At 39.9% G+C, this 17,875-nt stretch overlaps 1 protein-coding gene across 1 annotated transcript; it reads right to left on the minus strand.

Moving 5' to 3' along the window:
• Positions 1 to 984: 984 nt before the first annotated feature.
• col9a3 (collagen type IX alpha 3 chain) lies at positions 985 to 17,100 on the minus strand. Its single transcript, XM_022739271.1, has 32 exons — positions 16,957 to 17,100; positions 15,945 to 16,013; positions 14,450 to 14,485; positions 13,670 to 13,741; positions 13,426 to 13,479; positions 10,854 to 10,889; positions 10,457 to 10,480; positions 10,185 to 10,238; positions 9,289 to 9,342; positions 9,061 to 9,102; positions 8,897 to 8,953; positions 8,675 to 8,728; positions 8,447 to 8,500; positions 8,210 to 8,263; positions 8,037 to 8,090; positions 7,860 to 7,913; positions 7,720 to 7,773; positions 7,582 to 7,635; positions 7,422 to 7,475; positions 7,082 to 7,126; positions 6,942 to 6,995; positions 6,749 to 6,802; positions 5,939 to 5,992; positions 5,761 to 5,832; positions 4,945 to 4,980; positions 4,628 to 4,672; positions 4,063 to 4,095; positions 3,040 to 3,186; positions 2,861 to 2,915; positions 2,583 to 2,765; positions 1,943 to 2,020; positions 985 to 1,530 (listed from the first exon to the last, which is right to left on the minus strand). The coding sequence occupies exons 1-32, from the start codon at positions 17,020 to 17,022 to the stop codon at positions 1,346 to 1,348; spliced, it is 2,037 nt and encodes a 678-aa protein (XP_022594992.1). The 5' UTR covers positions 17,023 to 17,100; the 3' UTR covers positions 985 to 1,345.
• Positions 17,101 to 17,875: the final 775 nt, after the last annotated feature.

Here is a 17,875-nt window from a genome sequence, read left to right on the forward strand (position 1 = left end):
TTACAAGAAAGTCATCAACAGGTGGCACTGTTTCCCTTTGACAAATATAAGATAGTGTTCTAATGAGTACATTTCAGATCTTCACTATCATTGACTTAGCTAATCTTACTTATATTTGCATAGTTTTAATCCTAATTCAAATTTTGTTTACTCGCGTATTTTTTAAATTGTTTACATTGGTTAAACTTGGTTCATACAGTGTGTTCAGTTTTCGTCTCTACATACATTTAGTCTCTAATCACATATTTTGCATGGAAATAAGTGTCGCTGCCTTGTGAATTAATTGGGTTACTTAACTTTCATGGTGTTAAGCATATTACTCTGAAGTAAAGACTGTTCATTTGATATGTAGAAAAGAGTAATGTTTTACTGAAAAGTGGCTTTATTTGTTCTTTCTTACAACATGTCGCTGTAGCATCTTACTGTACATACAACAGTCACCCACAAATAATAAATAGTATTTAAAGTCATGTATATTTAATAGTTACAGCACCGGTAGTACATAGTGGATGTGGTCATTGCAGATTGAAAAAAAATGAATTTTTTACTTTGCTCCTAAGATTCTTAAACTTATTTTACAATGTCTGATGTATGCATCCACAAGTTTTATTTCGTTTGTGATTCTCAAATCCAGAGAATCAGCTTCACATGTAATTAAAAAAAAACAAGCTGTAAAAAAAAAAAAGACTATCAAAAGTTTAAAAATTTTTGCATTAATCTACACAATGTCTGGGCACCTGGTTATTTCTTTTTTATTCCTTTTACAACACATACACAGCTCTTCGACAGAGGCTTTTTTGCCTCTGGCACCTATTTCCATATTTTACAATGTAAGCTTGTATGCTGAGGTAACACCTGTGATTTACATTAATGGGCCATGATACATGCACATTCACTTCAGAGACAGTCACTGTTGTTTTTAGAGTGTCATCTGCCAGAAGGATGTTAACCAAAGTAATGGGGCATGGAAACAACATGTACAAAGTTTTTATACACAAAGGACTCATCATTCATTTTCCAGCTGTTTGTAAGTCAAGTCTTGTTATGTGATAGTATTTAGAGCAATGCAGTTGTTCTCTTGCACTCTTCGGTGCCTCTGTCCACTTTATTTTTGGATGTCACCTTGATGTTTTTGTCTCTCAGTTGCTCTGGTATTCACTCCTTGGATGTTCCTCTATTCCTCTCAAAATATCACATCTGTTGATGTTACTCTTCCCATCTTGTGATACATGTATTTAAATAAAGAGGACATTTTTGTGATCACTCTCTTCTTTCATTCCTTCCTTCCCTCACTTTTCACCCTTCCTCCTTGGGGTGGATGGTGTCAGGTTGCAGGAAGTCATGTTTAATGGTTTTTGGGGTTGGAGGATTTCCCAGCGACTGATGCTCCCTGGCAGGCTGATGTATCACAGATTCCAGGAGGTCCCTGGTGCCCAGTCCTACCTACCCTCCCTGGCTCTCCAGGCTCACCTGGATCTCCTGGAGATCCATCACGCCCATCTTTGACAATTCCAGGTACTCCTGGAAGACCTGTGGGAAGTATTTTAGTTAGTTTTAAATGCACAATCGATCTGACAATTTGGCATCAAATTAAACCCTGTTGAAGAAAAATCTGAAAATCTGTTTTACTGGTTTGATGTTAATGTTAATCCTACAAATTATACCACAACAGACCTTTCACACACAGGATATTTTCACATTGTAACAGGTGTAATTAATAACATTAATGATGGCGCCCTTCCATTTGTGCCAGTAAACAATTCATGTGTCTGCCTCCCCTAGAGCTGACACACCTGAATGGATTGCAGCCTTTATTAATCTTATTAGTTACATCTATATTTACAAGTCAAACTCTCTGCCATGAGTAAGGTCTATATATACCGTATAAAGTAACTTGGTAATCGGTAGGGAACAATGTTGTAGCACGTATGGGGCCACATACCTTGATATCCTTGGTCTCCAGTTGGCCCATCAATGGCTTTGCCAATGGGTCCCTTATCGCCTGACTCACCAACATCACCTGTTGTAAAAATAAATATTTAATCAGTGGTTGAAAGTAGAAACACAAAGCTCCACAAAAGAAAGGCCCATTTTGTTCAGCTAGCGTTTGAGAGGAACTTCACCCGAAAATGCACAACTGAGTGGAAGAACACCAGTTTAGGAGATTCAGCACCAACACTCGCTGCCTGCAACTCTTCTAGAGGTAAGCCATGCGCTTTATTCTCTTTATGATGCCTTTCATGATTATTATGCAAAATGATGAATGATTTTTGTGTCTGTCTGAATTTATTTGTGTAGTTTAGTGGAGTATGTAGTTTATTTCAATTTATGCTCTAATGATGCGCACGGTGAAGTCTGTATGTGTGTGTGTGTTGTGTGAGCAAGAGAGAGAGAAAAGTGGCTTCGACATATGCTATATTTTGTAATTTGTGGGGTTGTGTTGGTTGTTGACTCACTATAAAGCATTTACATCATAGATTGATTCTCAAACGCAGTTTGTGCCATCCCCCTGCTAAAGTTACCCTAATGCCCACTGATTAGATTTGTTATGATGCAGAGCTTGCTGATTTTATTTTTCATACCTCTGGGACCAGGGTCTCCAAGTTCTCCTGGCAGGCCTCTGTACCCTGGTGGTCCACGGGAACCTGGATGCCCAATAGAGCCAGCAACTCCTGGCTTTCCTGGAGACCCAGCAGGGCCCGGGCGGCCCACCATTCCAGGGGCCAGGGGTCTTCGAAGGTTAGCGGCCAGCTGTGCAATCTGATCTGCGTGATAGAAAACACAAGAAGGTGAATTTCCAGCTTACCTTTTATTCAATACTGGAATTAATTATGAACAAAAGTTAATTCAGATCTCTCACCATCAATCATTGAGCCACACAGCTCTCTGATGTGCTGCTCACTTGCCAGTTTACCCTGAAGAGACATTTTAAAGAGTAACCTCATTCATGCAGTTTATTAGAAAACATTAACATTTAATACACTTCCATCAGTCAGAAGCTTTTTACAATTTTATACAGATTAAAAAAAAAACACTCACAGGTACACCGTTCTTTCCTGCAATTCCAGGCAGACCCTGTTCCCCCTGGAAGCCCATTGGCCCTTGTTTTCCTGGAGGCCCTCTTGCACCAAGCTCTCCTTGTGGGCCTGTCACACCCTTAGGTCCCAGTTCACCCCGTTTCCCGGGCTATAATCAACAAGAATTACTGTTAAATAACTCATTATATTTTGCAAAAATTAAAAAATCAATTTCAAACAAGAGCTAAAAACATCCATAAGCATCTGATTTGATCATTGACTAAACACCAACCAAGGAGCAAACTGGGTCTGTTGAGACAATGCGGGGGCGGATTCATATGGCGGCTCGTTGCTTGATAATTACTCCGACGAGCACAGCAAACAGTAAATGAGACTAAGAGAGTGAGCCTCATCATTACCATGTCTCTAGTTACATAAATTGTGCTGCAGCTTAATGTGACTCGTCTCTCCCTTGTGGCGATAGCAGCAAACAGGCCAATAAAGCTAAAGCAGCAATACCTATCTCTAATTAATCCTATTAAACCTGGAATGTGAGGCTGAATCATGTGCAATGACTCTGACAAGTGGGCAACAGCTCAGAGCAAGGCACCAGTTTTTAATGTTCTGTGAGGGAGCAGAGACAGAGGGAGTCTGGAACAAACTTGTGCTGCTAATTACACCCACACACAACATCTAACTGTGTTTTGTGCTCAGACATCTGCACCCAGGGGTACCTGTACCTGTACCCCTGGGTAGGAATAGGTTGCTTGGGGGTATGTGGAAAGATTATGGAGTAGCTCAACTGTTTTGAAAAAAAAAATAGAAATTACAAATTTAAATAGGAAAAAAAATTCATATCGGGTCAGTTATCGAGAAATAAATAAACCATTGAAATGGTTCGCTGAAAGTAATGGTAATATTTGGTGAAACCTGGTTTGGATGTAAAAGGTTCATGTGAGACTATGAAACTCTGAAAGTGCGAAAGGACAAAATAAATAATAATTAAAATACAAAAATTGTAAATGAAAACAACGACGCAGCTCACCTGTCCTTTTTGTCCAACTGGCCCAAAGGGACCCTGAAAAAAAGATAGGATTTTAGATCCAATCAATCAATGTCAACAAATATTAAACGTAAAACTCTGAGAAAGACCAGACAAAAAACTTGAAACATTTTAGAACATAAATACAATAAATTGAATAGTTACATAAGATTTAATAGATGGCTGAAAAACATTCTAATCAAAACACATCAGCACATTCAGCTGGTCTCAGATCTTCAGACAGACTGTGCCATAAAAACTAAATGCTGCCTCACCAAAAGCTTTAATCAGAATAACTAAGAGACTTGTGCCAGAAGACCTACGGGGCCGAATGGGTTGGTGCAAGATCATGATAAACATGTCAAAGAATTTTAAAATCATAACAGAAAGTGACTGGCAACCAGTATAAAGACTTTTTAAAAACTGTAGATGTTACAAGTTCTCTCCTTCTGGCCCTGGTCAGCAGTCAGACAGCAGAATCAACTTTACAACTCATTACTGCTGATTTACTGTGTTTGGATTCTGACTGAGGACATAAAATAAAATACATACAAAAGACAAAACTTACAGGTTCTCCGTTCTCTCCAGGTAAACCGTCACTTCCTGCCACACCCTAAAGAGACAACAGAAGATCTGAATTATTTGATTTTTTTTTTTCATGTGTGTTTTGTACATGACTGAAAATATTCTATTATTCCCTGTTGAGCTGATAAAACAGTTTCAGTGTCATTGTTAAGAAAAACGAACACAGAATTTTTTGTCTTATTTATGAAACCCATGTAACAGCATCTAAGATAATAATTTCTCAGGTATAACCTTTGAACTGGTTCAGTTGAGGTCATATTTAACCATGACTCGTTTGAACTTTGACTCTGAAGTATTTACCATGTCTCCTTTAGCTCCAGAAGCTCCAACTGGACCCTATAGGGGTTGAAGAAGGAGAGAGAAAGAGAATAAATGAGAGCCATGTAGAGACGTTTGTGGAAGACCGGCTGTGGGAGAAGGAAGGGGGGATGAAGGGAAGTGAGGTGGGCTGTTTGAGGGGAACCAGGACTGGTATAAAGACAGGCTTTGTTCTAACTTCAGATTCTGAACAGGAGGCCGCTTTGTATTTGAGCTCTCTCCTGGCTGCAGTTTGAGTTTATACCACTGACTGGGGAGGGACGACCTGGTTATTGACATACGGTACCTTCCCATGAAGACAGCTGGACAGTTACATATCTCTGCTGTGCCTGTGCAGACACTTTTGTCAAAGCTTTATATTTGAATCTTTAGGACTGGCCCTTAATGGAGATTTTTACCTGTTTTTTGTTGTCGTTTATTTATAAAATGTATTAGACCAATTAGTTGATTAGGTGATCAACAGAAAATCTGCTACTGTTTTGAGTATCGATTAATCGAGTCAAGATTTAAAAAAAAAAATTAAAAATTCTCTGGTTCCACTTTCTCAAGTTAGAATAGTAGTTTATAGTTTGAAAAGTTTTCTTGTTATCTAAAATCTTTGGGTTTTGGACTGTTGGTCGGACAAAACAAGACATTTTAGGACGTAACAATACATCTTTGCTATTTGCTGTCATTTTATAGACTAAATGCTTAATTGATTAATAGATTAATCATTAATAATCATGTGCTGTATCATGGATTACACTGGGTGGCATTAAACCCTGGGACACTTCATATTACCACACATGTCAAACTCACCCTATCACCAAACTCTCCACGGATTCCTGTTGGACCTGGAAGACCTGGATCCCCCAAGGCTCCTTTTACCCCCTGCAGCACATGATTCACACAGTTGGTAAGTTAACAAAAAATAATAAAAAAACAATAAAAAAAAAAAATTAAAAAAGATGATGATTAGCAATTTCATGCAACTGACCTGGTAGCCTTTCACTCCCTGGGGCCCAGGGTTGCCCGCTGGTCCAATACCTCCCTGTTGGAAACAGATATTGTCATGTCCTCCTACTAGGAAACGCATATCGTCCCAAAACAACTGGTTGTTATTGACATATCACTGTTGTCGAGATTTGAGAGAAAAAGAAAAGACGAGATGGACGTGATGATTGTGCGAGGTATGATTCATTATGCAGTGCAGAGTGCGATAGAAGTATGTTAATTCCTATGATGTTTTATCCTTTTACCTCGCCACAGGGGCTGATGTGAGAAACAAAGACCTCTCTGTTTATGAATTCCTCTTTTAGGAAAATCTGCTCTCATCACTGGCCCGTCATTTCTTCTCACTCCACCTCACAGAGCCACTGAATCAGCAGCAATAATCTTAGTGCCTTTGTAGCAGAATATCATTAACTTTGAAGGGCAGTAGTTTATCATCCTGCTATTCCAGTTTGATCTCATATTCATGCTGTATGCTGCTATGCATTGTGGTCTTTAAAGCTGAGTGCTTTATATTAATACCTTGTCTTTTTCAGTCATTTTGCATTCAAATATCCAGACTGGTTATTAGAGCTGTATATTGGAGACTGAATCTAAATTCTGTAAACTGGTTAAATTTAACAGATGGCCATCTGTGCAGCAGAAAGTCTCATAAATTGGCTCGTAAATGGGGCAAAGATTATTTTTAAATGTCCTGTAATAGATGCTTTTGAAGCATTTATAGCTATGCAAGCAGCGCAGCAATTTGAAAACAGACATATACATACATTAGCTTATAAAGCAACCATTAACTCACAGCCACTCCTCTGGGTCCTGCTATCCCCCTCTCTCCTGGGACGCCAATCTCACCCTGAAGGGAGCAGAGGAAAGATGTTGCAGACAAGTCAGGAAAGTTTCGAGACCAGACTCGACTTTGTTAAAGTTTCATGTGGGTAAATGTCACAAAACTGTAACCCAGTAATATCCCCAAAAGCCCATCAGATACATACAGGAATACCTGGCTCTCCAGAAGGTCCTGTCTCCCCAGCCTTCCCTTCATCACCCTGGTGTAAAAGGAGACAGAAGATAATAGTTGTCCACCATGGTCTTAATTTTAGCTTTAAGGTTGATGTCTGTTTGTAATACTCACAACTACTCCTTTAGATCCCTTTGCACCAGCCTTTCCTTGTAGACCCTGCAACAGAAAATACACAACAATGAAACTTATCAGTTTTTCAACAGAGGGTGTGTTTAGGACTATTCACTTATAATATTTTCATAATTATACTAATTTGGTTTACCTATTCAGGAGCTGAACACACCTTTTTCACAAATCACAAGCAGTGATTAGGACTGACTTTGAGAAAATGAATGTGCAGAATGGTACTGAGAGAGACTTAGAATGAAGACAATGAGATAAAGGACATTTAACTGATGTCCTTTATTATCAATTAGATAGGAAACACCCAAGTCTACTTTACAATACTTACAGGAAGGCCGTTTGGTCCTTTCTCTCCAACTACTCCATGGCGTCCAGCATCACCCTGTCAACACAAACAACGCTGTGACTGTGACATCAGTCTTGTCATAGCAGTAGACTAGCAACTACATAAAGCAAAACCTCATACAGGAAGAAAAGGTGCAACAAACCTTCTCGCCATCTAATCCTGGTGTACCATCTTTGCCGTCTCTGCCAGGAATACCCTGTAGAACACATCAAATATGATCAACGTGGTTCTTAGTGGCGACGTCAATGCAAAAGGTGTAATTTTTCAGACATGTACTTACAGGCTCGCCTTTGGGTCCTGCTCCACCTGGACCTCCTTTGGGACCAATTTTACCCTGTTCAAAGACACATTAGGGTGTCGCTTATACATCTTATATATTCTTGTGATAGTAATAGTCACAACTCAAAGTCTTTTACTTACAATTTCTCCTTTGGGTCCTCTGAATCCCTGTGGTCCTTTTTCTCCAGCGTCACCCTGGAGACATCAGATGAAACACACACAGCTATTCATTGATGGGACCAGCCGTCTATTCTAGCTGTATACTACTATCAAACACTGTTTTTATTTATAGTGTGTTACAAACAAGGAGAGACTCACTGTCTTCCCAATGATGCCGGCGATGCCAGGTTTGCCTCTGAAACCAGGCAGACCCTACAGACAGAGTATGAGGTCAATTGAAGCATACATGTTTGAACACAAGTTAAATGTCTGTATTGAGAGTGATAAGAAGATGAAGAGGGGAGGAACAGATCATGTAAAAAGTTGCTCACTCTGTCTCCTACAGCTCCCATCGGGCCCTGTAAACCTCTTAGACCACGTGGGCCCTGAAACATTAGAGCATGGTGAGGGCACATTGTAAACTCACTCTGAATATTTCATAATTCTGTAAATGCTGCTTGGATGTGGTGTAGTAAATATCCAAGTTTATGAGTAGCCAAAAGGTGAAACAACGGCAACAATAACTTAAATAATATGGCATTTCCCTGAATAATCGTTTTGTCACTCACCTGCAGACCCACAGTGCCAGGAATACCTGGTGGGCCAGGTGGTCCAGCATCACCCTAGAGACAGAACAGGATACTTAGTATAGCATCAAAACAACAAATCACAGAAATTCGAGCAGCTGTACTCAACAAAACCAATAGTTTGCACATATTAGGTTAAGTCCATCCTTATGTAACCTAATCAGCCACAGAGACAGACGCCATAATAATTATGTCCCATGATAAACTCACCTTCTCTCCATCTTTTCCAGGTTCTCCTTTGTCTCCTTTATGTCCTGTGTGACCCTACATGAGCAAAAATACACAAGGGGTAAATACAGACACGCGTGTGCATGAGGAAATGTATTGTGAGAATGCAGGGTGACATGAGTTTTATATTATCTCAAGGATATATTGAGCAGCATCAAATTCACAACAAATAAAAAAAAGAACCATGACAGGAACTATATCTACCTTGAATCCTGGCATCCCAGGAGGACCGGAGGGACCAGGGGGACAGATTGCAGGACACTGCAGTGGACAGAGACAAAAACGACTGAGGGCTCTGTATGCAGAGGTCACAGCTTCAGTTCACTGTCATTACGCTGCTTTCACTGGGTGCATGATTGAAATCTTACCAGAAGGTCACCGTTAAGATCATGAAGAGTACCAGGAAGACCCTGAGAGAGGGAGAAATGACAACACACAGCAAGAAATCAGCGCACTCCTTTCCCACCAAATGGTACAGTGCTTCTGTGAATTCATAGACGTTCAACAAGAGATCCACTGTGTGGCAGTGGAAAAATATGTGACTATGTTGTACCAGCAGCACCAGGTATAAGGTATAAAATGATGACTCCACTTACTGGGGGTCCATCAGGGCCAGGAGGTCCGGGAAGTCCTGGAAGACCCTCAGCACCCTGAGAAATAAATAGAAGAGCAGCAAGATTAGTAGCATCTTCAGCACCTCAATCTAAAGTAACTGGTGAGATTTTAGAGCCAATCTCATCATCACTTAGGGAACTTACTTCAATCTACTCCACTAACAGGTGATAAAAAAGTAGTGGTCAATGATACTTGCAATATCTCCATAGACTACAGTATCCCTGACTTTGACCAAACAACAGTCCTCAGACTGACCCAAACTATAATACTGTACAACAAACTAGGAGTGTGGAGTTTGAAAGACATGGGCAATAACTATGTAGTGAGGATCCAAACAGTTGAATTAAGTGCAGGATCCAGTGTTTTTGGACTAATAGTTTGGATATCTCAACCTCAGCTGGTTGATCATTTTTCTCCACACTGATGCTGACAATACTGTAAAGTCCTCTGACTGAGCTTTCAATCACACATAAGCTGATGAATATGAGCACTGGACAATCCTAACAAAGCGTGACCCAGCAGAAACACTAGGCCTGTCTGACGTACTGAAGTGTCCTTCCTTTTCATCGGTTATTCTCATTCTCCTATAATATATGGAAATTTAGGATCATACAACAAAAAATTACTGGATCTATGTCTGTATGAAATTGACTGTTTCTGCTACAGAGGCTCATGTAGGATTTTTTGTGCAATTCACTAATTCACTAATAAATGAACTGGATGATAAGTTAATCGAGTTTTCTGTCGCCAACTGGGTGCTGAATCAAAGATGGAATAAAATTAAATAGATAACAAGAACCTCATTCTAAATCAGTCTATAAAACTCCTTAATAAGGATGACAGGAAGCCTAATTGGGGAGATCAGAGAGACACTCACCACTGGACCCTGGGGTCCAACTCCGCCTGGCAACCCGTTGGTTCCAGGTAGTCCCTGGAAACAAAAGACACCGGATGTGTGCACAACATCAGAATACATGTGTAGATGTAGCACACAATCTGGGCTACAACATACAGGACTGTAACATGTACAAACATACGCTCTCAGGATGCAAACAAAAAATAGTAAAGTGGAAAAAATATCCAAATACATCACTCTCTCCGTCTTTCTGCACGTAAGAATGACATAGAAAGGCAGTGCTGTGTACTCACTGCAGCTCCTGGTCTCCCTCTGCCCTACGGAAGACACAGGAAGGCAAATTAAGTCACAAACACCAAGGGATGATTCGATTTTCTCACAACATCAATATCCACCTCATGATGTAATACTGCATCAAATCCACTTTGAAAGTTTGTTGCTGGTCTTTGCTGTGAGGGGAATATGGACCTGTGCAGTCCAGTTAGATCAAAGTAAACATGTGATGCTTCCTCATCATCTTAATATGAACATGTATGAGCTGTATAATGGTATATAAAGCCTCTAGGAATTAGTCTTTTTAGGCTGTTGATAATTTTTGATAGTCAAAATGAGATGGATCTGTACATGAACTGACAGTCGTGTACCTGTGTGAGGTTTCTCAGGTGGTACAGAGTATGCGGGGGTACTTACAGGAGGTCCAGGTGGCCCAGGAGGTCCAGATTCACCCTAAAGAGAGCAAAGCAAAATGTCACAATCAACCTTTCAGACAACGTATGAACCCTTTGAACATAATTTTTTTGTGTGCATAGCTGACTGATATTTGGGATTGGTAATTTATAAAAAAAATTAAGAGAAGTCTTTAAGCACAAAATTTAGTGTACTCCAAGATAGTGAGGATATGAGAAGTCTTGAGAATAATGTAATCTGATATTTTGTAGATAATTACTAATAATGTTCATGAAGTATGTGAAGTATGCACAAAAATGAAAAGCTCTGTCCTGTTTTATTTTGCACAGTACATAGAACCAGTGTACTTACCACCAGTGTGACTACTAATGGGGGTCACCTTTAATCTAACTGGTTTGGTTATTTTAATGGTGGTAACTGTAAGGTTTTCTGTGTGAATCTGTGTGGTCACATTCCAGCTCGACACAATAAGAGACAGGAAGTGTTGTGATGGGAAGTGCTGTTGCTCTATATGGCTTCATTTTATATTCTATAAATACCTTCAAATTGGTTAAAAGTGTGTCTCACTGTAAGGGAATCAGTGATGAAAATACACTTGATATCTTAGGTGTTGTTTTGCATGATTAATGACTGACAGACAGATTTATGAATGATAATATAATTAATGATTAATTAATGATTAAACACCACAAAAACAGTATTTTTTCTGCTGCCATGAGAAGGCTGAGAGTCACAAACGCTTTGAATAATTGACTAATTGTTAAAGATACTGAGAGAAGAAAGTGTCTGCATCTCAGTAATTACTGTGATTAATACAATCATTTCTCAAAATCAGTTACTCTGATTGCATGTGTTGTGTGCCAATGCCAATGTATTTGGCATTGTTAATTGTGGAGAACACAATAATAATGTTTTGCAAGTCTTCTTTTTCCTTCACTAACTTCAGTTTGTTTACAAGCTCCATCTATTATTGCTGTCAAAAAATAAATACGTAAAACTTGTTTCACGCATAAATGATCAAACTGCAGTGTCCCTTCTTCTTTCCGTTCTAACCACACCGTGTGTCATGGTTTGCCGTGACAGGCTTTATGTTTGGTCTTTTGGACTGTTTTTATTTGTTTTATTTCCTGTTTTATTTTGTAATCACTTCCCTTTTGTGTCTCATGTTAGGTCTACTTCCTGTCTTTGTCCTGTTTCCCTCCTTTGTGATTGTCTGCCCCGCCCTAATGTATTACACCTGTGTTCAATCACCCTTGCCTCGTTGTGTATTTAGTCTCTGTGCTCACTTGTCTTTGTCAGTCTCAGTTGATATCTTGTTGAAACCCTGTTTTGCTCCAGTGTTCCCTTGTTGTATCCTGATGTACTCCAGCTTAGCTCTTCGTTTTGGATTTTGAGTTCTTTGCTATTTTACCAGCTTTGTAAGTTTCCTTTTGTTTATTAAAAATACCTTCTTTTTTTCCCACCCCTTTTGTGTTAGCTGCTTTTGGGTTCTGTTTCCCCTAAACCCGACACTGTGATCGTTTCTCCTTCTCCTCCTCCTCCTCCTCCTCCTGCAACCCTTTGTTTGCCCTTCACAGCTGTATTTGTGTTGTCTGAGAGGTGAGAGGGCAAAAGACTCCAAATAAACGGGCCTGACACAGCGATGTTACAATTATGTACTGCATTCCTCAGTGTGCAAACGAGACAGCAGGCTATACTGGCACACAAATAAACTAGTAAACAATTGCCTCTGAATACAATAATAAGAAAATGTACCTAAAATTATGAAAAAAAAAACCAATCTGTATTGTGCTGTGAAAATGACCAGTTGTCATTTCTGTTAACTGATTACTGTATATCTGCTTTACTGCCATACATTGGCTTATTCTTTGTTAGACTCCTCCAGCCTGATCCTGTTTGTCTTCGCATGACTCTTCAGCACTATGAGCCAGCAATAACACTGTAGTAATCTGAGTAATTAGGGACATTGGTTGATGCAAGCTTCCTCATTACGTTGGCTAATTAGTTGAATCGCTGGGGGCGTTTATGCGTCCTGACAGTGACTTTGCAGCCTTACAGCGGAGGTCCCTAAATATTTATTCCCTCATATCTTATATTTCATGTGGAAAATAAACGCCTTCCTGTTTAATCATAAAACATAGCAGTAGTTTGGTGTCACACGTGTTGTTATTCTGTCCTCTCTTGTATCTCTCACAGGATAACACCTGTTTCCCTCCGCAACACGGCAACAGATCATCATCCCCGACAGTCTCGCAGGTTGGTGGGAAACAGTGTGCATTCCGGGCCGGATTAGGGAAGCAGCAGAAATAAATCCGATTCTGATCCCTCATTAAAAATATTCCCACCAAGAGGCTGAGCCGGCTTGATAAATCCAGGCAGACAGGGGAAACACTAGCCGCAGCAACCAATCAGCATGGGTGAGTTTGCATACATGTTTGTTCGTGTGTTTTGCAAGTGTTTGACTTCTGATTAATGAGGGGCAGTTTGAAGAGGAGAGGTCATAAAACTCAATTGGGTGAATCTTTAAGTGGATCCTCAGCATCCCACAAAGATCACAAGACTAAAACACACTTACTGCTTCCCCTGGGGGTCCGTCCTTCCCAGCAGGACCATCAGGACCTGTCAAACCCTGAAAAACAAGGTACATCATTCAGCTGAACGTCAGTGCTGTTGTTTTGAACATTGTCAATACTGAATCATTCCAGAAACTTCACTGGTTTGAGCATTGATAAAGGCAGAGGTGGTGCATTGATGTTGGTGTAAGAATTAGCTGTGTGTGTGTGTGTGTGTGTGTGTGTGTGTGTGTGTTGGACACTTACATCCACCCCTGGAAGTCCTGGCAGGCCTGGTTTTCCTGGTGATCCTGGTATTCCTGCTTTCCCTTTGGGACCCTACACAGACAGAGATTTATGAAATAGTGCACCTCTACTTTTTTAAAAATTATCTTAACGTGGTTAAAGCATTTTATTTGGAGATCATTCCTTACTCAAATCAAGAGTCTAAGAATAGAGGGGATAGAGGATTTTGTGCAATATAAGGGACTGTAAAAACTATTAGGGAGAGAGCAGGGGTCAGAAAAGGAGAAAGGGTACTGTGATTTTTCTTTTGTCTCAAATTTGAGTAGTCTGGCATTTTTGGGGGAGCAAGGAGCGGTCTTTCATTTTCTTCTTACTCTAAATTCATTATTTGTTTTAGCTTTCCTTTGCAATTACATAAACAGTAACATCAAAAACACGACTTTCCTTTGGGCCATGATGATGTGCTTTGCTATATGTTTTGTGTCTGCACCAGGTTTTTATCAATGTGAACATTAGTGGTTCACATTTGAAGTTCTATAATGAGTTTAAGGATTAAATTGAGGTGCAAGATTGAACAAACTGTACGAGCTTAACACTTCACTTCAATATCATTTTGACATGCCATGGAAAGGATTTTGCATTTGTTTTATTAGTTAGGAGAAAGGTTCAAAGAAAATATTAATAACTTTTTGGAGGGCCTTTCTTTTTTAAAAACTAAAACAAAGTTCAGATGCCTTTACCACCCCAGCAACCTTTATACAGTCCTTAAATAAAACTGGCTTGACTTATTGGAATACTTACTGCTTTCCCTGGCAGTCCAGAAGGTCCAGGTTTGCCCTGTTAATTATAAAGAACAAATAAATATCATCACCATAGACAAAAACATTCCTTTCATTCATTCTCACAGTTCATTTGTGGTACTTGAACGCTCCAGATTAATCTAGGATTATACAAATGAAGCCCCTTAAATTCCACTGCCATACAGGCCCAAAGATGTCCAGTGTCTGCAATGACTGTAGAGTCAAACTTCCTGTTTCAAATTCATCAATAACTTGTAATACCAACAACAGGAGTGGTAAAGAAACTCAAAAAGTGAGTCTCTGGTCTGCAGCCTCAGTGTATAGGATACGAAGTTTAGCTTCTGCACCAAGTGGGGAAGAACAAACACCTCTAAACCGACCCGTTGCAGTCTGGTCACATGATAAAAGCCTCCGTTTGGTTTGAACAGGGGGGGCTGAAGGTGCAGGGAGGAGGTGTGAGGTGAAACTCTAGATGGTCTCACAGGGTTGGGGAATGTATGAATGGGCCCTCTGTGTGCCTAAACCTTACAGGAGTCCCAGAAATATCAACAACTAAAAAAAAAACACAGATTTTTGGACATGGAAATACAACATCTAGAAACATTTTTTTCATTTAGCAGAAAAATTGGACAAAAATCATAAAGACATAAATATAAAGGAAGTAAAAACTTAGAGGGGTTTCCAAAGTGTGTCACCATGTTTTTCTTTTTACTTGGCTTACCCATAATCCAATTTCCTCTTATAACTTGTACAAATGAAGTGTCACTGCATCGTTTTTACTCTTATTTCTACCACAACATGATATCCTACATACAAGCACAACCCCTTACTCTGTAAAGAATCAGGGGGCTTTAATTTCAGTGGATTTTTATTGATCTGACCACATTTATTGACAAGATACACACAGGTCAGGCTGACTGATATTATACTGTATGAGTTAATGTGACCAACTAAAGAATAAGTACAGGCCATTCATATTATGAATATAATGTAATGGAGGGTGTAATAGGAAGGGATAATTAACTAGACAGTTTTTCACTCGCAGAAGTCTATAGAGTAAATACATGCCTAAACCCTGCCTCCCTGACATCCATGATTATGATTTAATACTTGTAGGTGGGGCTGTGGGCGGAGTCAGTGTGATAAAAACTAACATCTAGACACATTTTAGCCACATTTATGCACAAAGAAAACACTTTCTACCAAAGGTAACTGAATCTTGAAATACATCCTGAATAAGACGTGAAGCCACTGAGCTGTCCAGGGAACTTTCACTTTAGTGTCTCAGGCACAAATTTAAATAAATATTTGTCACATTTTTGGTAATCTTGATCTGTAATCTGACAATTGCATTGAGAATGTAAAGAAATCACAAATTACTCATAAAAAAAAAAGGAGCTGATATTTTCCTTATCTACTTACTGCAGTTGATTGACTATTAAATCTTAAACACATTAGCTTAAAGTAAAGAAACTCCTGGAGTCTGGTCAACTCACATCAGTGCCATCCCTTCCCGGTGGTCCTGGGGGTCCTGGTGGCCCAGCAGCTCCCCTGGGGCCCGGCCTCTGCAAACACAAATTTCATCAAAATCATGCATTTCTCCCAATGTAACTTTAAAGCATCCACACTTCTTTTGATGCAGCCACCTCAAGAAAAGATGTGTAGATCTGAGAAAGTGATACAAAATATTTGGTGTCAAGACAGCGGGAATTAGTAAAATGTAAACTCAAGACAATATCAACGACATGTAATAATTCGGTCTAATTATAAAGATATAATTGGAAATACATTTTTCAATACAGCTGCAACACAACATGAAAACTATGATACAAATATGAACGTGTAGAGATGCTTCACATATTCCCTTTCCACACAAGAGGAGGGCTAAACTAGATTTCTACAAAAACATAAATAAATTAGTAGTTCACGGTTCATTTAAACAAAATAAAGTTATTTCACTGAGGACTCTCTAAATGAGCTCCAGAGTGTAGCTCAGTCAGGGAGCCTGAATGAACAGAGGTGGCATTGTGCGCTGTGGCACTGATCTCCAATCGGCACATTCCTCAGGTTCAGGGAAAACATAACCCCGACTTCATCAACTGGTGCGAATGGCACAGCCACCTGCACACAATTAGACTGATATGACAGAGCATAGATAGGCCTACAGAACCGGAGAGGCAAAATACCACCTATGTTCAATCATATGATAAATATACAGGAAGAATACACTGTGTGTGACTGTACAGCTAAGAAACAATATTGAGAGAAAGCGTCAGGTTTTAGGGTGAAGAAGGATGCAGCTCAGGCCTAAAGCATCTGTGAAAGTGACTGCCATCATCAGTACCATCATCAACACGAGAGAGAGCGTTTATTATCAACAGGTGGATCCGCAGGTCACACGAACTTACTGCAAAAAGTTCAGATAGTGAATTATACGCCACCAGCAAAAAGACTAAATCAAGCTGCAGGCGGAGTGAAAAGACGGATGCGGCACTTGATAACCCTTACCTGGGCTGAGGATGATGTCAAAAGCTGGCACAGTAAGAGCACCCACAGAGCAGAGAACACCGCCATGGCTCCCCGCGCGCCCTCACAAACCCGATTTTATGTGGAAAAGGTCAAATCCCCGGTTCCCGGTCCTCTCTCACTCCCCCCCAGCGTCCGCAACGGATCCTTCCTTCACTTCACGGCGCACAGCTCCTGAATGGCTTTCTCTTTGGTTCCAGATAAACCCGAGCCTCCAGCCGAAGGGGCTGAACTCAATGTAGCGCGCTGTGCACAGGGATGAGGGGGGTGAGGAGGAGTGGGACTGGTAAATTAGGCAGTAAGAAGAGGGGAGACCATTCCGGACAGGAAGAAAGTGGGCCGAGCTAAAACTGTTAAAAATATGCAGGGGTTGGTCATTTGGCCAATTACAAACTGACCTAAAACACAAACCCCCATGTCTGCAGGGTAGAAAATGTTGAGCTCCTTAGGGGGCTCTGTAGTGTTACCATATAGTACAACAACTGAAAAAGGGAACTATATTATTTAGATTTATAGGGGAATAAATCAACTCTTCAAAAACGATGGATCCACATTTCCCATAATGCAACAGCATATTTTAATTAAAACCCCCGTATTACATTTACAAGACCAAGTTGATATAATGGCATCATTAAGGTTATTTTCTAAGATCTGCCAAAGCTGCAGAGGTACAACTGTTTTCATAGACTGACTCATGTTGAGTAAAACTGGTTTTGATATGTAAAATAAGATGGATTTCCCATTTGCCAATTAAGGTTTTAATCAGAATGAAATCTGAATCAAAAGATCTCTCTTCAAGAAGTCAAGGCTTTTCCAGTTTAATCTGATAATGTAGTTTAGTGGTTCTTTAAAGCACCATAACAGTATGTAGAACCATTTCAGCAAGAACCATTTTTGCAGC

Source organism: Seriola dumerili, unplaced genomic scaffold, assembly GCF_002260705.1.
Source record: "Seriola dumerili isolate Sdu_G_001 unplaced genomic scaffold, Sdu_1.0 BDQW01000043.1, whole genome shotgun sequence".
NCBI classification, from domain to species: domain Eukaryota; kingdom Metazoa; phylum Chordata; class Actinopteri; order Carangiformes; family Carangidae; genus Seriola; species Seriola dumerili.

Coding starts and splice junctions, on each gene's coding strand:
- col9a3 (XM_022739271.1), bottom strand. CDS start 17,022: ATGGCGGTGTTCTCTGCTCTGTGGGTGCTCTTACTGTGCCAGCTTTTG. Junction 8,954..9,060: donor ATCTTAACGGTGACCTTCTG/GTAAGATTTCAA, acceptor TGTCCACTGCAG/TGTCCTGCAATCTGTCCCCC. Junction 4,981..5,760: donor GTGGAGAGTTTGGTGATAGG/GTGAGTTTGACA, acceptor CAACCCCTATAG/GGTCCAGTTGGAGCTTCTGG.